This window comes from Stigmatopora nigra, chromosome 14, assembly GCF_051989575.1.
Source record: "Stigmatopora nigra isolate UIUO_SnigA chromosome 14, RoL_Snig_1.1, whole genome shotgun sequence".
Classification (NCBI taxonomy): Eukaryota; Metazoa; Chordata; class Actinopteri; order Syngnathiformes; family Syngnathidae; genus Stigmatopora; species Stigmatopora nigra.
This window is the reverse complement of record NC_135521.1, coordinates 3,280,646-3,297,618: the sequence shown is the minus strand read 5'-3', so window position 1 is coordinate 3,297,618 and position 16,973 is coordinate 3,280,646. Positions and strand designations below refer to the sequence as shown.

The window sequence follows — 16,973 nt, the reverse complement described above, 5'->3', positions numbered from 1 at the left end:
TGATTGGTTAAATACTGACACTGTTTTTGGTTGGAATTAAATCCTGCACCCACTATGGCCCTTTGCGGAATAGTTTGGAGACCTCTAATTTAGGTGCGTCGGACAAAAACTTTCACAAAAAAAAGTTATTTTTGCAAGTCATTAAATAAATAAAATCCAAATTAAAAATGATAAGTAGATGTAAAAAAAATGGAAGATTGGCTTTGCACGGCTTCCCCGCAATAATAACGAAAGAATATGCATGCGGCCGCCCCATCAACAAGTCAATATTTGCAACTTGGCGGCCGCAACGAATTAAAGGCGAGCAAGTTCGCTGGTGCATGCCGCCATCTTTTATGTATGAGGCTAAAGCGGCGCTCAAAAGTCGCTAAATAGCCTGAAAAATTCACACGGAGAATCGGATAAATAAATAGGTCTCCAGTCAGGCGTGAACTCAAATGTTTGCTCTTACGACTCTGAAACGGTTTTATGTTAAAAAAAAAAAGTAGCGCAACTCCAGTCAGGGCTGCCGCATCTGTCCACCCACACTGCCCGCGGGAACACAGCTGGGCTTTGGGCCTTGACGGGCAACGCGGGCGGGATTCAAATGATCGCGAGACGTGAGTCGGGCACCGACGCCGCGGGAGCGACCCTCATTCCGTTCGCCCGCAACTAATTACTCGAAACCGTACTTCCCCTCAAAAAATTGATAAGTGATAAGTGTCATTTCCATTGCATTTTTCTTGAATTAACTCAGTGTTTTTTTTATTGGTACTCATTATACCTTCATTCATTTTCTATCCTGCTTATCCTCACAAAAATTGTGGGGGCCATCATGACTTGCCTGCCAACCAATCGCGACGAACAACCATTCACCCAGATCACCCTTATACTCAGGACCAATTTAGAGTGTTCAATTAGAGTCTAATCGTCTAATTATTAGACTATCATGCATGTTTGTGGGATGTGGAAGGAATCTGGAGTAAACCTGGATTCACGAGTGGCCCAGCAGTTGAGTGGTAATCGCTTCAACCTCACAGTTCTAGGGTCCTGGGTTCGATCCCAGATCAGTCCTCCTGGATTGGGGTTTGCATGTTATCCCCGGGCTTGCGTGGGTGTTCTCTGGGTACTCTGGTTTCCTCCCACCTTCCTGCAATTGGCTGGCCACAAATTCAGGGTGTCCCATGCCAACTACCAGAAGTCAGCTGGGATTGGCTCCAACGCCCCCTGTACCAAAAGTTTCCCAAAATCGACAAAATGTGACCTGAAAGTACACTAAAATTAACAAGAACCCCAAATGAACTTATTGTTACATTCCAGTTAAATTAAACTGTGATGACGATTCTAAATGATCAATTCATTCAATCAAAATCAAGATTAAATGACCTTAAATCCCCAAAAAGCGACCCAGAAATACCAACTAAATCAACAAGTAATGACCAATGAACAGTAAAGGGTCTAAAATCAATTGAAAATGATCCAAAATATGCAGAAAGTGACCCTGGAATGCTCCAAAAGTAACCAATGAACAGAAAGTAACTAGGATATGGCCTCAAATCAACAGTATATGCAACCATATGCATATAATGTTACCAATAACTATCCTAAAATTAAGTAAGTGACACAAAATAAAGTATTAATAGTAGATGAGTGGTTAGCCCAGGGGTTGGCAACCCATAATGTTGAAGGAGCCATATTGGACAAAAGAAATGTCTGGACCCGCAAAAAAATTCAAATGAATAATGAAAGCAACACATGCTTTATGTATTTATAGTTTATTAGCTTCATATCAAAATGACTAAGTGGGAATCATGAACATTCATGACTAAATGTTTATTTTTTTTCAGTGCATTTTGTATCATCATTGGACGTGAATGGCCATCAATAAGGAGGCAGCTAGCAGCGTACACAGGCGCCACCGCCCACCCTTTTTTTGTCTGAGAAGATGACTTTTCAGGCCTGCTGTTTAATTCATGAGCGTGATCATTGTACGGCTGGAGGTCGTGCGCGTCCCGCACTGCTGCGCTTCAAGCAATTACCTGTGCGGGGGCCGCTAATAGTTTCCCTCCCGCTCCATTCTTGCAACCTGTTATCTGGGATTAAATGCTCTCTCTCTGGCATACCACGAATGACCTTGGTACCCGACCTTCAGACCCGACACGTGTCATGTGTTATGAGTCCAGCTCCTGCAGACCACGCCTGGGCATTGGATTGTGTCTGACTTTTTTTTTTTAACCAAAATGGAATCATTTTATCCATCATTTGCCATGCAAACAATGCATACACAAATAAGAATGTTGATTTCATATGTTAACGTATTCATCAATAAAATTTGAGACACAACCCAACGGTGTAGTGCAAGGATGTCAGACTCGGATTGGCTCGCGAGCCGCTTTAATGTCAACTCGATTTCACGTGGGCCGGACCATTTCAGATATAATATTTAGATTTTTTTTTAATAAATGGATAATAAAGAACTGGATTAAAAACCCTGAATATTCAGTTTTTTATAGATCTGAAACAATGTTTATTTTAGATTTTTTTATCTATATATTTTTAGATTTTACAAAATGATTTATGAACTAAAAAATGATAAAAATTACAAATATTGATTTAAAATGGGGAAAATCGGGAATTTTAATACACATTTATACTAATATTTATTAAATTTGATCGTGATAACAGAAAGTCGGCACTCATGATTTACTTTCAATGGAATGTTAAAAAACAGTTAATGAAATGCTACGAACATGAAAAAAAGAAAATTGAAACAGATCTGAAAATAAAAAATAATTGAAATGACAAAATATTGAAATAATGGTTAGCAGGTCGGCCTCATAGTGGGGGACCTGGTTTCAAATCCAGGTCAGTCCACCTGTGTGGAGTTTGCGTGTTCACTCCAGGCCTGCGTGGGTTTTCTCTGGGTACTCTGGTTTCCTCCCACATTCCAAAGACATGCATGGACGCCTAATTAAACACCCTAAATTGCCCCTAGATATGAGTGTGAACATGAATTATTGTTTGTCTCCTTGTGCCCTGCGATTGGCAGCTCACTGATTCAGGGTGTCCCCCGCATCTGGCCAGCAGGAATAGGCTCCACCCCCCAACTCTCACGCCGCCGCGACCCTAATGAGGATAAAGCGGTTCAGAAAGTGATATGAAAATCAAAATGTAAATACATAATGAAATGAATATGAATTGGAACAAACAAAATATTAGCAAAAACGTTTGACTAATATTTCATAAACAATATTTCTTTAACTAACTTTATTAAAAAGATTCAAACACAATGTTTTTGTAATGGCACTGACGCAAGATGGTGCCACGGGATATGACGCCCGTGCACCATTTCCTCAAGCCGCGTACCAGCCTTGATGTATGTCATGCCTATGACAGTTACAGACAACGTAAAGATCAAAGTTAAGGTAAGTTACAATATATTGATTTCGATTAGCCATTGCAATTATCTACGAGTTTCCGTGTCTCGCTGGTATTAGTTAAACTAATGGTATAGCTTGCTAGCTACTGAGAGACATAACGTTACCAATTAGCATGGCTAACAATCAGTCACACTGAGAGCTGCACTCAATTTTCTCCCAGGAAATAAAATAACAATAAAATAATGGGCATTGTAACTAGTGTGCCTGTATTTGAACTAGTTGCAATAACGGCTGTTATTTTGTTTGTTTTTTCTATTTTGTACAGCGGTTCAAAAAAAGTCACATTTTCTACTAAAAAGTGTTGATGCTCCCCATGGACAAAGACACCCACGTAAGTACATTTTACATTGAGTACTTTTGAAAGGAGCTACTCTATCTAGAACAGTGGTATCTCTACTTACGAAATTTATTGCTCCCTGAAGTTACATTTCGTAACTTAGAAATACAATTTTTTTGTAAATAGTGCAGTATTTTATGTGAATTCTCCCACGATCTTCAAAAAAGTATCAAATCAAACCTTTAAAAAAGATCGTGTACCAATTCTGGAGAAAGATTGAGAAACGCACGCCCGCACACACGCGCACACACGCGCACACGCGCACACGCGCGCACACGCGCACACGCGCGCACTCGCGCGCACACACGCGCAGTCACGCGCACACACGCGCACTCACGCGCACTCACGCGCACACACGCGCACTCACGCGCACACACGCGCACTCACGCGCACTCACGCGCACACACGCGCACACACGCGCACTCACGCGCACTCACGCGCACAGACGCACACACGCGCACGAACAAACACGCACACACACGAATAAGAGAAAATAATGAAAATGATCAATTAGTTAAAATGAATAACACAAATGCACAAAACATTTTACATTCGTGCATGTGCATAAGTGCAAGGAGCAAGCTGATGTTGGGCATCGAAGCACATATACTCACATCTAAACAACTTCAAATTATGAATTCAGAACCATACCTGTCAACCTCGAACCATTTGTGATCTTACCAAATTTTGTTTTCGCCCTTACATATATGTATAAATACATGGAAAATCTTACCACTTTACTTTTTTGTAAAAAATCACGAACAACAAGTAGAAAATGCCAGAAACAGCTGATCAAATGAAAGTAAACATAAACAAGGGAACAGGAAACGGAAATCACATGGTGAAAGTGTTACAAAACGAAATGTTTATCATGATCTTTTTTTTTTAGCCAATCAGAGGCGCCGGTACATATATCACTTGGCAGACATGCGTTTCCGGGAAGAAACAATGGCGGATGGTGAAAAATGGCTAGAAAGTGCCTTAATTTATTTTTTTTTCTCAAAATCACCGTTTAGCGTACCATTTTCATGTGTACAGCGTACCAATATAAAAATGGGCTTTCAGTTGTACCAATTACGGCGAGAACGTACCAGTTGACAGGTATGCAGAACAATTCGGCATTAAAAAGAACTTGCAATATCGGTCATCATGGATAACGCAGTCCACTTCATTTCATTCACGCCAGTAATTTTGAATACAACAAAGTTGCTTTAAACATACTCATTCATTCATTCATCTTCCATATCGTGCAACCTTGTAACTGTAAGGCTTACTGGAGCCGATCCCAGCTGACTTTGGGAAAAAGGAAGGCTACACCTTAAACCAGCGGTCGGGAACCTTTTGGACACAGAGAGCCATAAACTATTCATATTTTCATGTTATTGCTTGGGGGCCATACTCAGAATTTAAAAGTAAAAATCCATAATGATGTGTACCTGTTTTCTTTTAGTTATTTCACCACTTTTAAAGTACAACATTCTTTTGACAACATTTTACACTATTGATAATCAATGAGTCAATGGGAATATGCATGTAGAAGAATCTAGGAAAGAAAAAGATAGGAATAAAGCGGCTGTAAAGGTAGTGTCAACACCACAGTACCAACGTGATGCTCGTATTGGTGCATTTGGAACTCGGCTCTCTCGTCAGTGGTTTCCATATTTGACCTCATAGGTTAGCGGAGAGCCGTAGCCACCCATCCAAAGAGACAACTATGGCTCCCGAGCCATAGATTTCCTACCCCTTCCCTAGACTGCCCTAGCACATCGGCCTCACAGCTCTGGGGTCCTAGGTTCAAATCCAGCTCAGTGCACCTGTGTGGAGTGTGGATGTTCTCCCTGGGCCTGTGAGGGTTTTCTCCGGGTACTCCACTTTACTGTCTAAAACAGTGGTCTCAAACCGGTTCCACATAGGGCCGCAGTGGGTCCTGGTTTTTGTTCTAACCCATCCAGTGCTGACATTTTAACCAATCAGGTGTCTTTAAAATAAGTAGCACCTGACTCTAATTAACTGATTGCACTTGCAAAAGGTATCCTTGTTAAATTGGAATGAAAACCTGCACCCACTGCGGCCCTTTGAGGACCGGTTTGAGACCACCCATGGTAGGCTTATTGGACACTCTAAATTGTCCTTACCTATGAATGCAAATGGTTGTCAGTCTCGTCGAGAACCACAACCCTTGTGAGGATAAAGCTGTTCAGAAAATGAAAGAATGAATAAAAAAAAAGATTGAACAAAAACCTGCCCCCTGGGGGCGCTCCGTATTTATGGATTGAACAATCGCTGCCAACTGCTGTTAATGGCAGGTATTGCGTTAATACTTCAAATTGTGATCACCAGATTTTTTTTCATTCGATCTTTTGAAAATGACATTATCGAGTCCAATTTCGGATTCTGCAATCGGTTCTCTTTCTCAATTTAGGTTTTTCGTAGATAGTAAAGTTAGTGCTGATTTTTAAAGCTACTCTGGTTACTCCATCAATCTCGATAGGACCCAAAGAGTTAAAAAAAAAGACTCAAAAGGAGCTAATCCGAAATTCCAGAACACGCCGCTGACGTTCACACCACATAATGTGAGTGCCGGCCCTGCCTGCCAACGGCGTGTGAGCGCATCCTACCTTCGACCAATGGCGTTGCAGGTGGGCGTGTCTTAGAGGGGGAGGAGCGTGGCTTTGCTAAATGACTGCAGCACGGGCGCCACACGCGGCCGCGGCGTCTCTCCAGTCGCGGACGCGCGTGGAGTGGCAGACGCGGCGCGCACGGGAGCGTCCGCCGGTGCGGAAACACGCCATGACTGACAATCAGATCCCCTGACCGCGGGGGGGTCCACTCTCCGCTGTCCTGTTCGGATTAACGCTCGTGCTTCCGACTAGGAATATGCTTCCATTTCCCGCCGGCTGTGAGGATTTGTAAGGAATCGCGAGCACCCCCCACCCCGCCTCCCCCTGTCTTCCCAGAAGACCCCCCGCCCCCGACCCCCATTTTTCCCAGAGAGGACACAGGTGTGATCGCATGAGCGCAAACTCACCTTGGAGGTCCTCCACCCACACCTGCGCCCCCCTCCTTTTCCTTCCAGCTGGCAAAGTGTGACCCACACTTGCCCCCCCACCCCGCCCCCCTGATAACCCCCTTTATTGACAAAAATGAGACTATCCAAAATGTGCCGCCTGAACGCGCTGAGTATCTACTTGTGGGAGACGATTGTGTTCTTCAGGTAAGATGACCTAAAACGTTTTTTTCCATTTTTTTTTTTTATTATTTTTTTTTATGTGGAATTCCAAGTTTGACCGCCAACGTCCAGTTAATTTGAAATGCGCAGTGCCTGTCCGCTCCTATTGGATTGGATGTCTGCTTCATTCGTGGGTGATCTACTAGAATCATTGAATGCCATTGACAAGATTAGACGTCCAATTTCACGACTGGCTGAGAATGCTCATTTCAATCCCGTTGATGGCGCTAGATGCTAATTCAGCTCTAGCTGTCAAAATGCATTGGATGTCTAGTAGCGATGTCAATGGCAGACAAGGTGTTAATACTAAATGATATTATGTAGTTTTTATACATTTAAAATTTGGTTTATTTTACACTTTTTAGATGGCAAAAAGGGCATCATAATCATTTACTTGATAGATTCATCAGAAAATATTTTAGGTGAAAAAAAACAAAAGGAGAAACAGATTTTACATTCATTCATCTTCCGTACTGCGCATCCTCGTAAAATAGACTGTTTAAAAAAATTTAAAAAAAGCCCATGTGTATTTTGTCTGGCATTATTTTATTTTGGGGGAAAAACAAAAACAAATTTCAACTGAATGTATTGAAATAGCGGGAAAATATCATATTTATTTTATTTATTGCATTTATATGAACTAAAAAGAAAGGAAAACTGATTTTTATTCATTCCTTGTGTGTGTATGTGTATATGTGTTTACATATATATGTATATTTATTTAATTAAATGTTGAAAACAATTATAAATGTCATTTTATGTATCGAAAACATTTTAAAATAGGAAAAAAGTGATAGCATTTGTCAAATTATAATAAAAAAAATTTTGAATGTTTATTTTCTCATTATTTTTAGTATTTTACATTAAGACATAGGCAAAAAATATTTCTATTGATTAAACTGTATTTGTTTATGAAAATATTCTAAAAAAAGGGTAAAACTGATTCGATTCTTTGTTTTATTTTTAAAATACACAGTGCATTTTTAATATTAAATTAGAAAAATATAAACATTGGAAAAATGTAAACCTTTATTTTTAAGATTTGTTCATTTGAACGTATTTCATACATAAAAACATTATATCCGATGTCCATTCGTCCCTATGTCCATTCTAAAGGAATTGAATGTCTACCGACGTCAATGGAAGTTAATGAGTGCCCCAGAAAGGTTAATTCAATGTGCCAGGTTTTTTTTTTCTTTTTCCCGATCCCGCTTTTATTCCTAACCCTTGTTTGATATGTTTTTGCGGTGGTGACATGGTCACACGTGGTCATCCCCGGCCAATCGTATCACTGCTGCAATGCGGAGGCAGTAACGGAAAGTTAGGGTTGGAGGACTCGGACAATTGTGACGGCAACACGTAGCAGCCCAAAAACCTAATCATTTAAAAAAAAAAATTCAAAATAGTCTTTGATATTCCTTTCCAAAGACAAAAAAATCAATTTATTTTTTCTAATTCACAAACCATTGTGCAAAAATGCACGTTTTAGGCAAAATCTTACGGTTCTGACCGAAATTTGACAAAAATTTAAGCATAACATATCCTAATGCTTCGTTCACACTTTCTTTCTGAGAGAAAAACACTTCCCAAATTGCCTCAAAATCCAACTGAAGTGACCCAAAATTTATAGTTAGTGACCCCTTGCAGATGCAATAACATCAACGGAAAGTGACTTACACTCTAAAAGCTATGGGAATTCTTCAAAATGTACAAGAAGTGAGAAGGGAATGCTGCACACCAAACATAAAGTGACCTGGAGATGTAGCAACATTACTAGGAAGCAGCTTGTACTGAACAGGAAATCTCCAGGGAAACCCCAACTTATATTGTACGTAACCCAAATGACGATTCACTCATCAGGAAGAGACATGAACCCCTGTGGACAATGGATTAGGCATCCATTGCTGTCAATGGAAGCTGTTGAGTTCAAATTCTTGCATTCCCAGATCGAATCACGTGATCGAAAACCAGTCCGAATCATGTAATTTATTTGAAAGATCAGGTTTTTAAAATGTGATAAAAAATATTAATAATACACAATAGCAACCAAATTGTGTTAGTGTCAAACTCGGTCGGTTCGCGGGCCGCATTAATGTCAACTCACTCCATTTCATGTGGGCTGGTCTATTTAAAAATTTTTTTTTTGCTAGATAAGATTGTAAAAAAATTGGAATTGGGTGGAAAAAGAATGCTTTGAAGAGGTTTTATTTACATGGGAACAAAGCAACAAAATTATCAAGATGGACAACCATATTGTCAAAAGAAACAAAAAAATGTTTTGTGATGAATGATGAAATATGGTGATTACTTGAAAATGTATAAGATCGCTACTTAATATCAGCAGATCCCCAAAATCAGGTGCAAAAAAACATGATTGGGACAACTTGAGGTTAATACATATTGTTTTATTCTCATGGCACTTTCGAAACAAAATATTATAATTCATTATTATCCAGAATGTAATCACACTTTATCTCACAGGATTAATTGTAACTAAAATTAGAAACTATTCCTAAAATATATTCGAGAATAAAATGGTTGTCAGTGAGTTATGGCGGCACGATGAGCTGCGTTTTGAACACGCGGCCAATTAGGGAGCGGAGGGAGGTCTTGAGAGGAACATAATGAGCAGCACTTAGCGCTAATGACAGCTCAGGCTCTCTCGCCGCTCACCACTTGCACCATCGATCTGCAATAACTGATCTTCGAAGCCACGTCGGCTTACAACAAGGCCATCGCTGGTCTTCCTAGTTCTCCATCCTCTTTTGCAAAATGTTGAGTCGTTTTCTATTTTAGTTTGCTATTGATATCTAGCTCTCAAATAAAAGATCAGTTAACATTATAAAAAAGTGAAATACCCTATTAATAATGAAAAAATACATAAAATATAGGGCAGCACGAGTGGTTAGCGCTTCGGCCTCACAGTTTGAGACCTAGCTTCCAATCCAGGTCGGTCCATCTTTGTGGAGTTTGCATGTTTTCCCCAGGCCTGTGTGGATTTTCCCCGGGTACTCCGGTTTCTTCCTACAGACATAGATATGCATGGTAGGCTGATTAGAGACTCTAAATTGCTCCAAAGTATGAGTGTGAGGGTGAATGATTGTTTGTCTCCATGTGCCTTGTGATTGGCTCTCCACCAATTTAGGGTGTCCCCCGCCTCTGGTCCAAAGTCAGCTGGGATAGGCTCCAGCACCCCCTGCAACCCTAGTGAGGATAAAGCGGTTCTGAAAATGAGATGAGAATAAAATATATTTTCTTTATTTCACTTTTTCATAAGAATAAAAATAAAATATATTTCTTCAAATGTATTTATTATTCATTTTAAATGAAAACCAAAATGAATGAAAGATGAAGGGAATTAAATGTTTAATGTTTCCCCCATTTTAGGTTAAAGTCGAAATAAACAAAAAAAATCTAAAATCCGAAAAGTAAGGAAGCTGAGAATTTAAAAACAACATAAAAAGCTAAAAAAGTACAGAGTTAACGTCTCCACCTCTTTTTATTAAAAGTAAAACAATTAAAAGATAATAAATGCCGGCAATTTGGTGGGTAGTGATTAGCCCGTTGGCCTCACAGTTCTGAATTTGACGGTTCAATACCCAGTGGGTTCCAACCTTCCTGTGTGGAGTTTGCATGTTCTCCCAGGGGTGTATGGGTTTTCTCCGGGTCCTGCCTTTTCCTTTCAAAGTCCCCAAACATGACCCTAAATTGCCCCTAGGTATGAGTGTGAGCGTGAATGTTTGTCGGGCTCCTTGTGCTCTGTGATGGGGTTCAGAATGTCCCTACCAAAATGTCTTACCAAAAGTTTAAAATGTTGTGGTGGCCATATTGCTTCTAATGTCGAAATATCTTGATTCTATCGATTAATCATATTAGTGCAATAGTTGTCACTTTCAAACAAGAAAAAAAAGGAAAAAAACAAAGCAGAATTTTGCTTTATTTCCTAATCAAACCTTCAAAACTTTTTTCTTTGTTTATGAAGCGTGTTGCCTAACGCAGACTAATTAAAAAAATAAATCACAAGTACATCTAAGAAGTGTGTCGTCCATATTGGTCTACTTTTCACCAGGTCTGTGGGTGCAATAATAGTATGAGATAAACATTACATAGGTATCAAGGCTGATATTTTAACGATCGCATGACCTCCAATCAGTCTTAACAACTATTGGGATGTTCTGACATACTAAACCCTATGAATACATCTATCAAGACTACTCGCATCTTGCCAGTCAGAGCACCTTTAACTACGGAAAAATGGCGACGCCCTGAGCGACCATTGACAGGCACAATTGAATATTTTTCTTCTTGAATTGAATTCATAGACGTCAAAATAAATGTTGTTTAGCGTTTTGATGATCCTACCTCTTTTTTTGAAATACATGACCGTATCGGCCGCATTGTCTTGGGTTATGGCGTTATGTCAAGTCTAATATATGCACATATAAGCCGTACCCTGGATTCAGTCATATTTTTTTGCGAAATACGGCTTATATGCGGAGAAATACGGTACTTGTGCTGTCATTGCTCGCTCAGGGCGCCGCCATCTTACAGTAGATAAACTTGAGTAGCCTTGATACATGTGTTCGTAGTGTTTACCATGTCAGCACATACCAATAGTTATTAACGCTAATCAAAGGTCTTGCAGTCGATCATTAAAATATCAGCCTTCATACCTGTGTAATGTGTATCTCATGCTATTTTTGCAGAGATTTGGTGAACACTAGATCGCTACAGACACCCTTCCTGGTAGTATTATTCTCGTGACTTCCTTTTTGAATGTTTATGTGCAGGGAACACCCTTTCCGGACACAGAAAGACAATAATTGATAGCTATATTTGTGATTATGAAATAAAACCAAATTCCCCTTTTGATATTTGAAAGAATCGAGATATTTCGCCATTATAAGCAATATGGGCTGCCTTGTGGTGTTGAGGTTCACTTGCCTGACTTTGAGGTGGGCAGGCGCGGGCCCGATTCGCGCTGGTGGCTGTATGATTGGAAGTGCAGATGGTTGTTTGTCTCTGTGTGCCCTATGACTGACTGGGCGACTAGTCTAGGGTGAGTCTGACTTTCGCATGACAACAGCTGGGTGAGGCTCCAGCAACCCCTTTTTTTAGGATGGGTGGTGTGAAAGGGGAATTGAAAACAAAGCAATATGTCCGTCAGAACATGTTAAACTTCTGGTAAGAAAATTGTAATTGAATTAAATTTCTAGTAATTGTAATTTTTGTCATTAAAAAGCATCAGGTTCTAGTCAAGAGAGACATTTCTTTTTTTCAAATTGAATAATTTGATATTTTGCATTCACAAAGACAGGCATATTAACTTCCTTATTATATTGACCCAAATCATGTACAATCCAGAAGATGATGCTTTCGATTCATACAGTATCTCAGAAATACCACCTGCGATGATTTTTATTAAGATTTTGTCTTCAGAGTAACACAGTTTTAGTCCCTTTTATAAACCTTGAATATCGAGGTGAAAATTGTGAATCCAAGATGTCTTTTACGAGAGAAATTGTAAAATACAACGATTTTAAGGCAATTTTAAGGGCACGACTTTCACGTGGAGGTGGCATATATGCGAGAAAATACAGTCAAAAATAATACAATTGAAATACTAATAACAAAAATCTATCATTAATTTTTGCCATTGACGAGGATACACATCCAATCTTAAATATCTAAATCCTAATTCTAGCTTACAACAACAACAACCACCACACAGCGCTACTGAAATGATGCTAATTAGCTCCCGTGACACTAGAAGCACCATATATTACTTAACCTTTGTCTCAATTTCCTTTGGTGTCAAAGTTACAGTAATGAGAAGAAACATTGACCGTTGCACCTCATTTTTTCAATTTGCTAAGGGCGTTTGTTCATTCCACCCACCTATCGGTCTACTACTTGTCTGGGGCCTTCAGTGAGTCGACTTCGACCCTGACGATGAAACCCAGAGAGCCAAATATTCTCTGAGGTGGTGGTTCCCCCCACATTTTGGAGAAGACGTTTGCACTATGACCGGTGTTCAGCGTGACCCAACCCCTGAACTCCATTTCTGAGCTGCGCTACAACACGCTCGGTTGGATCTTAAACGCTCGCAAGCGATTGTCACTTTGGCTTCCCAAGCCGATGACAGTGGAGGCGGGACGACAAGCCGGCGAGCTCCGCGCCGACCCGTGACCTCCTTCTGTGTTGCAGGCCGACCGGACGCCAGTGACGTCGTAGCTCGAAATAGAGCGCTGGAGCCCATTACGCTCTTTGCTTCCAAAACAACTGAGACGTAATATCTAGGCAATATCCATGATATATTGCCACATTCTCACTGATAATTTCATTCGAGGTAATTAACTACAAATGTTCAAAATCCTCTTAAAAGTATTCATTTTTAAATGAAAAAAATGTAGAAAAACAGTCAAAATCTGTATTTATATTCTCTAAAATATTTATATTAAATTTAATTCATGTTTCTGTTATTTTAGTTTCGCTTATTTTAATGAATGAAAAAGGGAAAAAACACAGTAGAGAGAATTTTTCCAAAAAAATGTATTCTATTTCATGAATTTTTTAAAAATGAAATAACCCGTAGAACATTTTCAAAAATTAAATTTATTTGTGCATTAATTAATTGATTTTATTTTATATAAAAAAACAATTAAGTGACCCAGTGGAAAGTGGTTATTGTGTCGAGCTCACAGTTCTGTGATCAAGGGTTCCATCAATTCAGGGTGTCCATGTTCTTTCTTCAATTTTTTAAGTGTACATAACATACATTTAAGTTATTAACTTGTATTTATGTGCACGTGTATACATGTTTGCTCAGCTGCCTCTTCCAATTCCACTACATTCTTCAAAATTTGTATACTTTTGTCATTTTCAAAGTCATCAAGGGCCTCAGTGGGAGCAGGGTTTCATCCCAACCGAAAGGAGGAGGATAGTTTCTCCAATCTGGTGTCTTAAAAGTGTAGTAGTAATCAGTTGAGTGCTGTCAGGTGCTGCTTGGTCAGAAGAACCTCATTGGTTAAGCTGTCTGCTGGATCAGTTGAAACAAAAACCTGCACCCACTACGTTACTTTGTGGAATAATTTGGACACCCCTGCTTTAGGGATTAGTATTCAATAAATTGATGACGTTAGATGTCCAATCCATTTTGAAACCATCAAAAACAAAAGCCAATCAGTGAATAGTCATTTGACAGTCCATCAAACGGATGTCTCCTACTGTCTGGTGGTTAATAATGCCTCCTAATTTCAATTGTATCCAAAAATATATAGCTTTCGAAGCTGATTTAGCGATATCCAGGTTCATACCGTGGCTGTTTTTTGTTTTTTTAGTTGTGTGGCGGGCAGCCTGGCGGCGTCCAAAGAGGCGGCGGCTCGGAAAGCCGCCTCGCCCATGCCGCCCTCTGAGTTCCTCGACAAGCTAATGGGCAAAGTGTCGGGCTACGACGCCAGGATCCGACCCAACTTTAAAGGTAGGATTGGGAGCCTTTTCATAATGTCTGCTTTTTGTGAGGGTAAAAGGCAAAACTTTAACAAAGCACTCACTGCCAATGGTTTGTATTTGTGCTTCAAGTCATTGCCTCATCACTATAGAAGGATTTGGACTGAATAAAATCAGCCACTGTACAATACAACAATTTGGGCTACATTGATGCACTCTATTTTCAATTACCAAAAAGGAAATTAGCCAGGAATGGGAAGCATTAGGATGTTTTGCTTCATGATGTCAAATGAAAATCAAGTTTCTTTGGTTTTCAGTTTTGAATGAATGACATGAAATTTGAAAGTACATCCTTGCATACAATCAGGATCTTGTCTTTTTAAAACACAATTTTGGTCTTAGGCTCAGTTAGCAGCATTTACAGCTGTCAAAAAAACAACAAATACAAAGAAAAAATTCCAAATGTAATTCTTAATTCTTTGGGAATGAGTGTTGATTACTACGATAATTAATTGAAATTAATCAGATTTTCTTAAACATAAACTTATCGTGGTTAATGGGGACCGGGACCACCCGCGATAAGTGAATTTCCGCGTAGTAGGGATTCCCCTTCAAAAATGCTTCCAAAATTCCAATTTTTAAATTATTTTTTTTAACTTAAAAAAAATAAAAATTACCCCCCTGGATACAGTACACCATATAGAATACGGATAGAGAGAGTGAAATTCATGTTATAACAAAAAAAACTGTAAAATATGTTGTTTAAATGTAATATTTGTATTTTTTTTTCCATAAAAAATCCGCGAAGCTCTGAGTCCGCGATAGCTGAACCGCGAAGTAGCGAGGGAACACTGTATTTGGACTTAAGCTCATAATTGTAGTGGTAAGATCTGATTTTCTGACAGTCACCTAAGACCATAATTGTAATATAGAAAATTGCACTGAGTTCATAATCATGTTATAGAAATGTTTGAGTCAAGCTAACCATTGTATCATCGGAAAATTGGTTAAGCTTATTATATTTTCATAATTTACCTACCTTTATAAGCTCTGTTGGTGTCATTAACAATCATATACATCCAGTCATGTGATTTTTTTTCTTCCCTCTAATCTGAACTGGGAGGGTTGGCAGTGAACGAGGGAATATTCACTTGCCGCCAATTCTCCCATTTAGTAACGGTACAGAAGATTGAACCCATCGCCACTACACTTATAGTCCCGTACAGTTACTATTCTCAACCGGTGACGCTGGTTAAAACTGTGATGAAACTATGCAAAAATTCACATTTCTGGCAAATTTTATTTTTTTTGTCTGGAATTAAAAATGTATCTAACGAACAAGGGAATCAAGCAGGGGGGTGCCTTGGCTTTTGGAATTTGACTTCAAAGAAGAGAAACTAGGTAGTGGATACCGGACTCAATGGCTGCCATTTCTGGCTCCCATGTTTACACCCTTGTCGGGCTAATGCAAATGTAATAAAATGTCAACTTTCAGCATGGAACAAGGTAACTAATCAAAAACTGTCGGATTTCCGCCCATTCGCTCTCTGCTAATGTGAATGTTCTGTTTAATCATCTCATGTTCTTATTCTCAACTTTCAGTGTGGAACAAAGGTAAAGAATAAACAAATGTCAGAATTTAAACCCTCTCCTCCTTTGCGCCACCCGCTCTCAGCCTTTCCCCGTTTGCACCCAGCTCTCCTTCAGTGCCAGCTGGCTACATTGCTTGTAGCCACATGCTATCCCGACTGCTTGTTTTGTTTTTGTTTTTTTCTATGATAATGATGGCAAATATAGTGACTTTCCCCCCTACCCCGAATTGACACCCACTCTTTTTGGACATGTCACCGGTTTCTCACTTTAGAAACAGTACAATTAGTGAGGAAGTACTCATTTCTGAACATTCCTGAATACTGTTTCATTTACTCGGGATACTCCAAACTATTCCAGAAAAGGCCGCAGCGAGTGCAGGTTTTCGTTCCAACCTATAAAAGGAAACCTTTCCACCAATCTGGTATCTTAGAAGTGCAATCAGTGGATTGCAGTCAGGTGTTTCTTGCTTCAGCAGAAACCTATTTGGTTAAACTGTTTGTGTTGGATCGGTTGGAACAAAAACCTGCATATACAGCAGCCCTCGAGGACCCGTTTGTAGACCTCTGAATGTCCTAAAGCTTTGAGCATCACCACCTTGTCACACCCATGATGGGTAATTTGAATTCTTGCAGCGGCATTGATGGGTATAGACGTCCAATCCCTAAGAACTGGGAAGCTGGAACTGAATGAACATTCACTGTCAGTTAAAACGGACTGGACATCTAGCACTATCAATGGCAGCAAGTGAGTTAAATTGTGCACAATAGAGTGCACCTGACAGTAAGGCTGTTACGTTACATTACCGTATGGCTATATGGTATACAAGACAATGGAAATGTGGGGAGGCAGGTGGGGTACTGGAGTGTTGGGGACGGGGATACAAACTTCCCCAGATTTTCATATTGTTTAGAACAGGGGTGTGCAAAATATCCCAAAATCAGATCTG

The 16,973-nt window shown here is 39.7% G+C and overlaps 1 protein-coding gene across 5 annotated transcripts in view; it reads left to right on the top strand.

Annotated features, from left to right (window-relative positions):
- The first annotated feature begins 3,287 nt into the window (after positions 1–3,287).
- Positions 3,288–16,973, top strand: part of glra1 (glycine receptor, alpha 1) — a 48,664-nt gene continuing 34,978 nt past the window's right edge. Inside the window, exons 1-5 of one of the 5 annotated variants that reach the window (XM_077732816.1) lie at positions 3,288–3,404; positions 3,685–3,750; positions 6,396–6,970; positions 14,326–14,465; positions 16,037–16,048. In XM_077732816.1, the coding sequence (XP_077588942.1) occupies positions 6,900–6,970; positions 14,326–14,465; positions 16,037–16,048 (223 nt within the window). In that variant the 5' untranslated portion in view covers positions 3,288–3,404; positions 3,685–3,750; positions 6,396–6,899. Of the gene's footprint in view, positions 3,405–3,453; positions 3,751–6,395; positions 6,971–14,325; positions 14,466–16,036; positions 16,049–16,973 lie in introns of those variants that run through there. The other 4 variants (XM_077732819.1, XM_077732817.1, XM_077732820.1 and 1 more) reach the window with 4 other exon arrangements.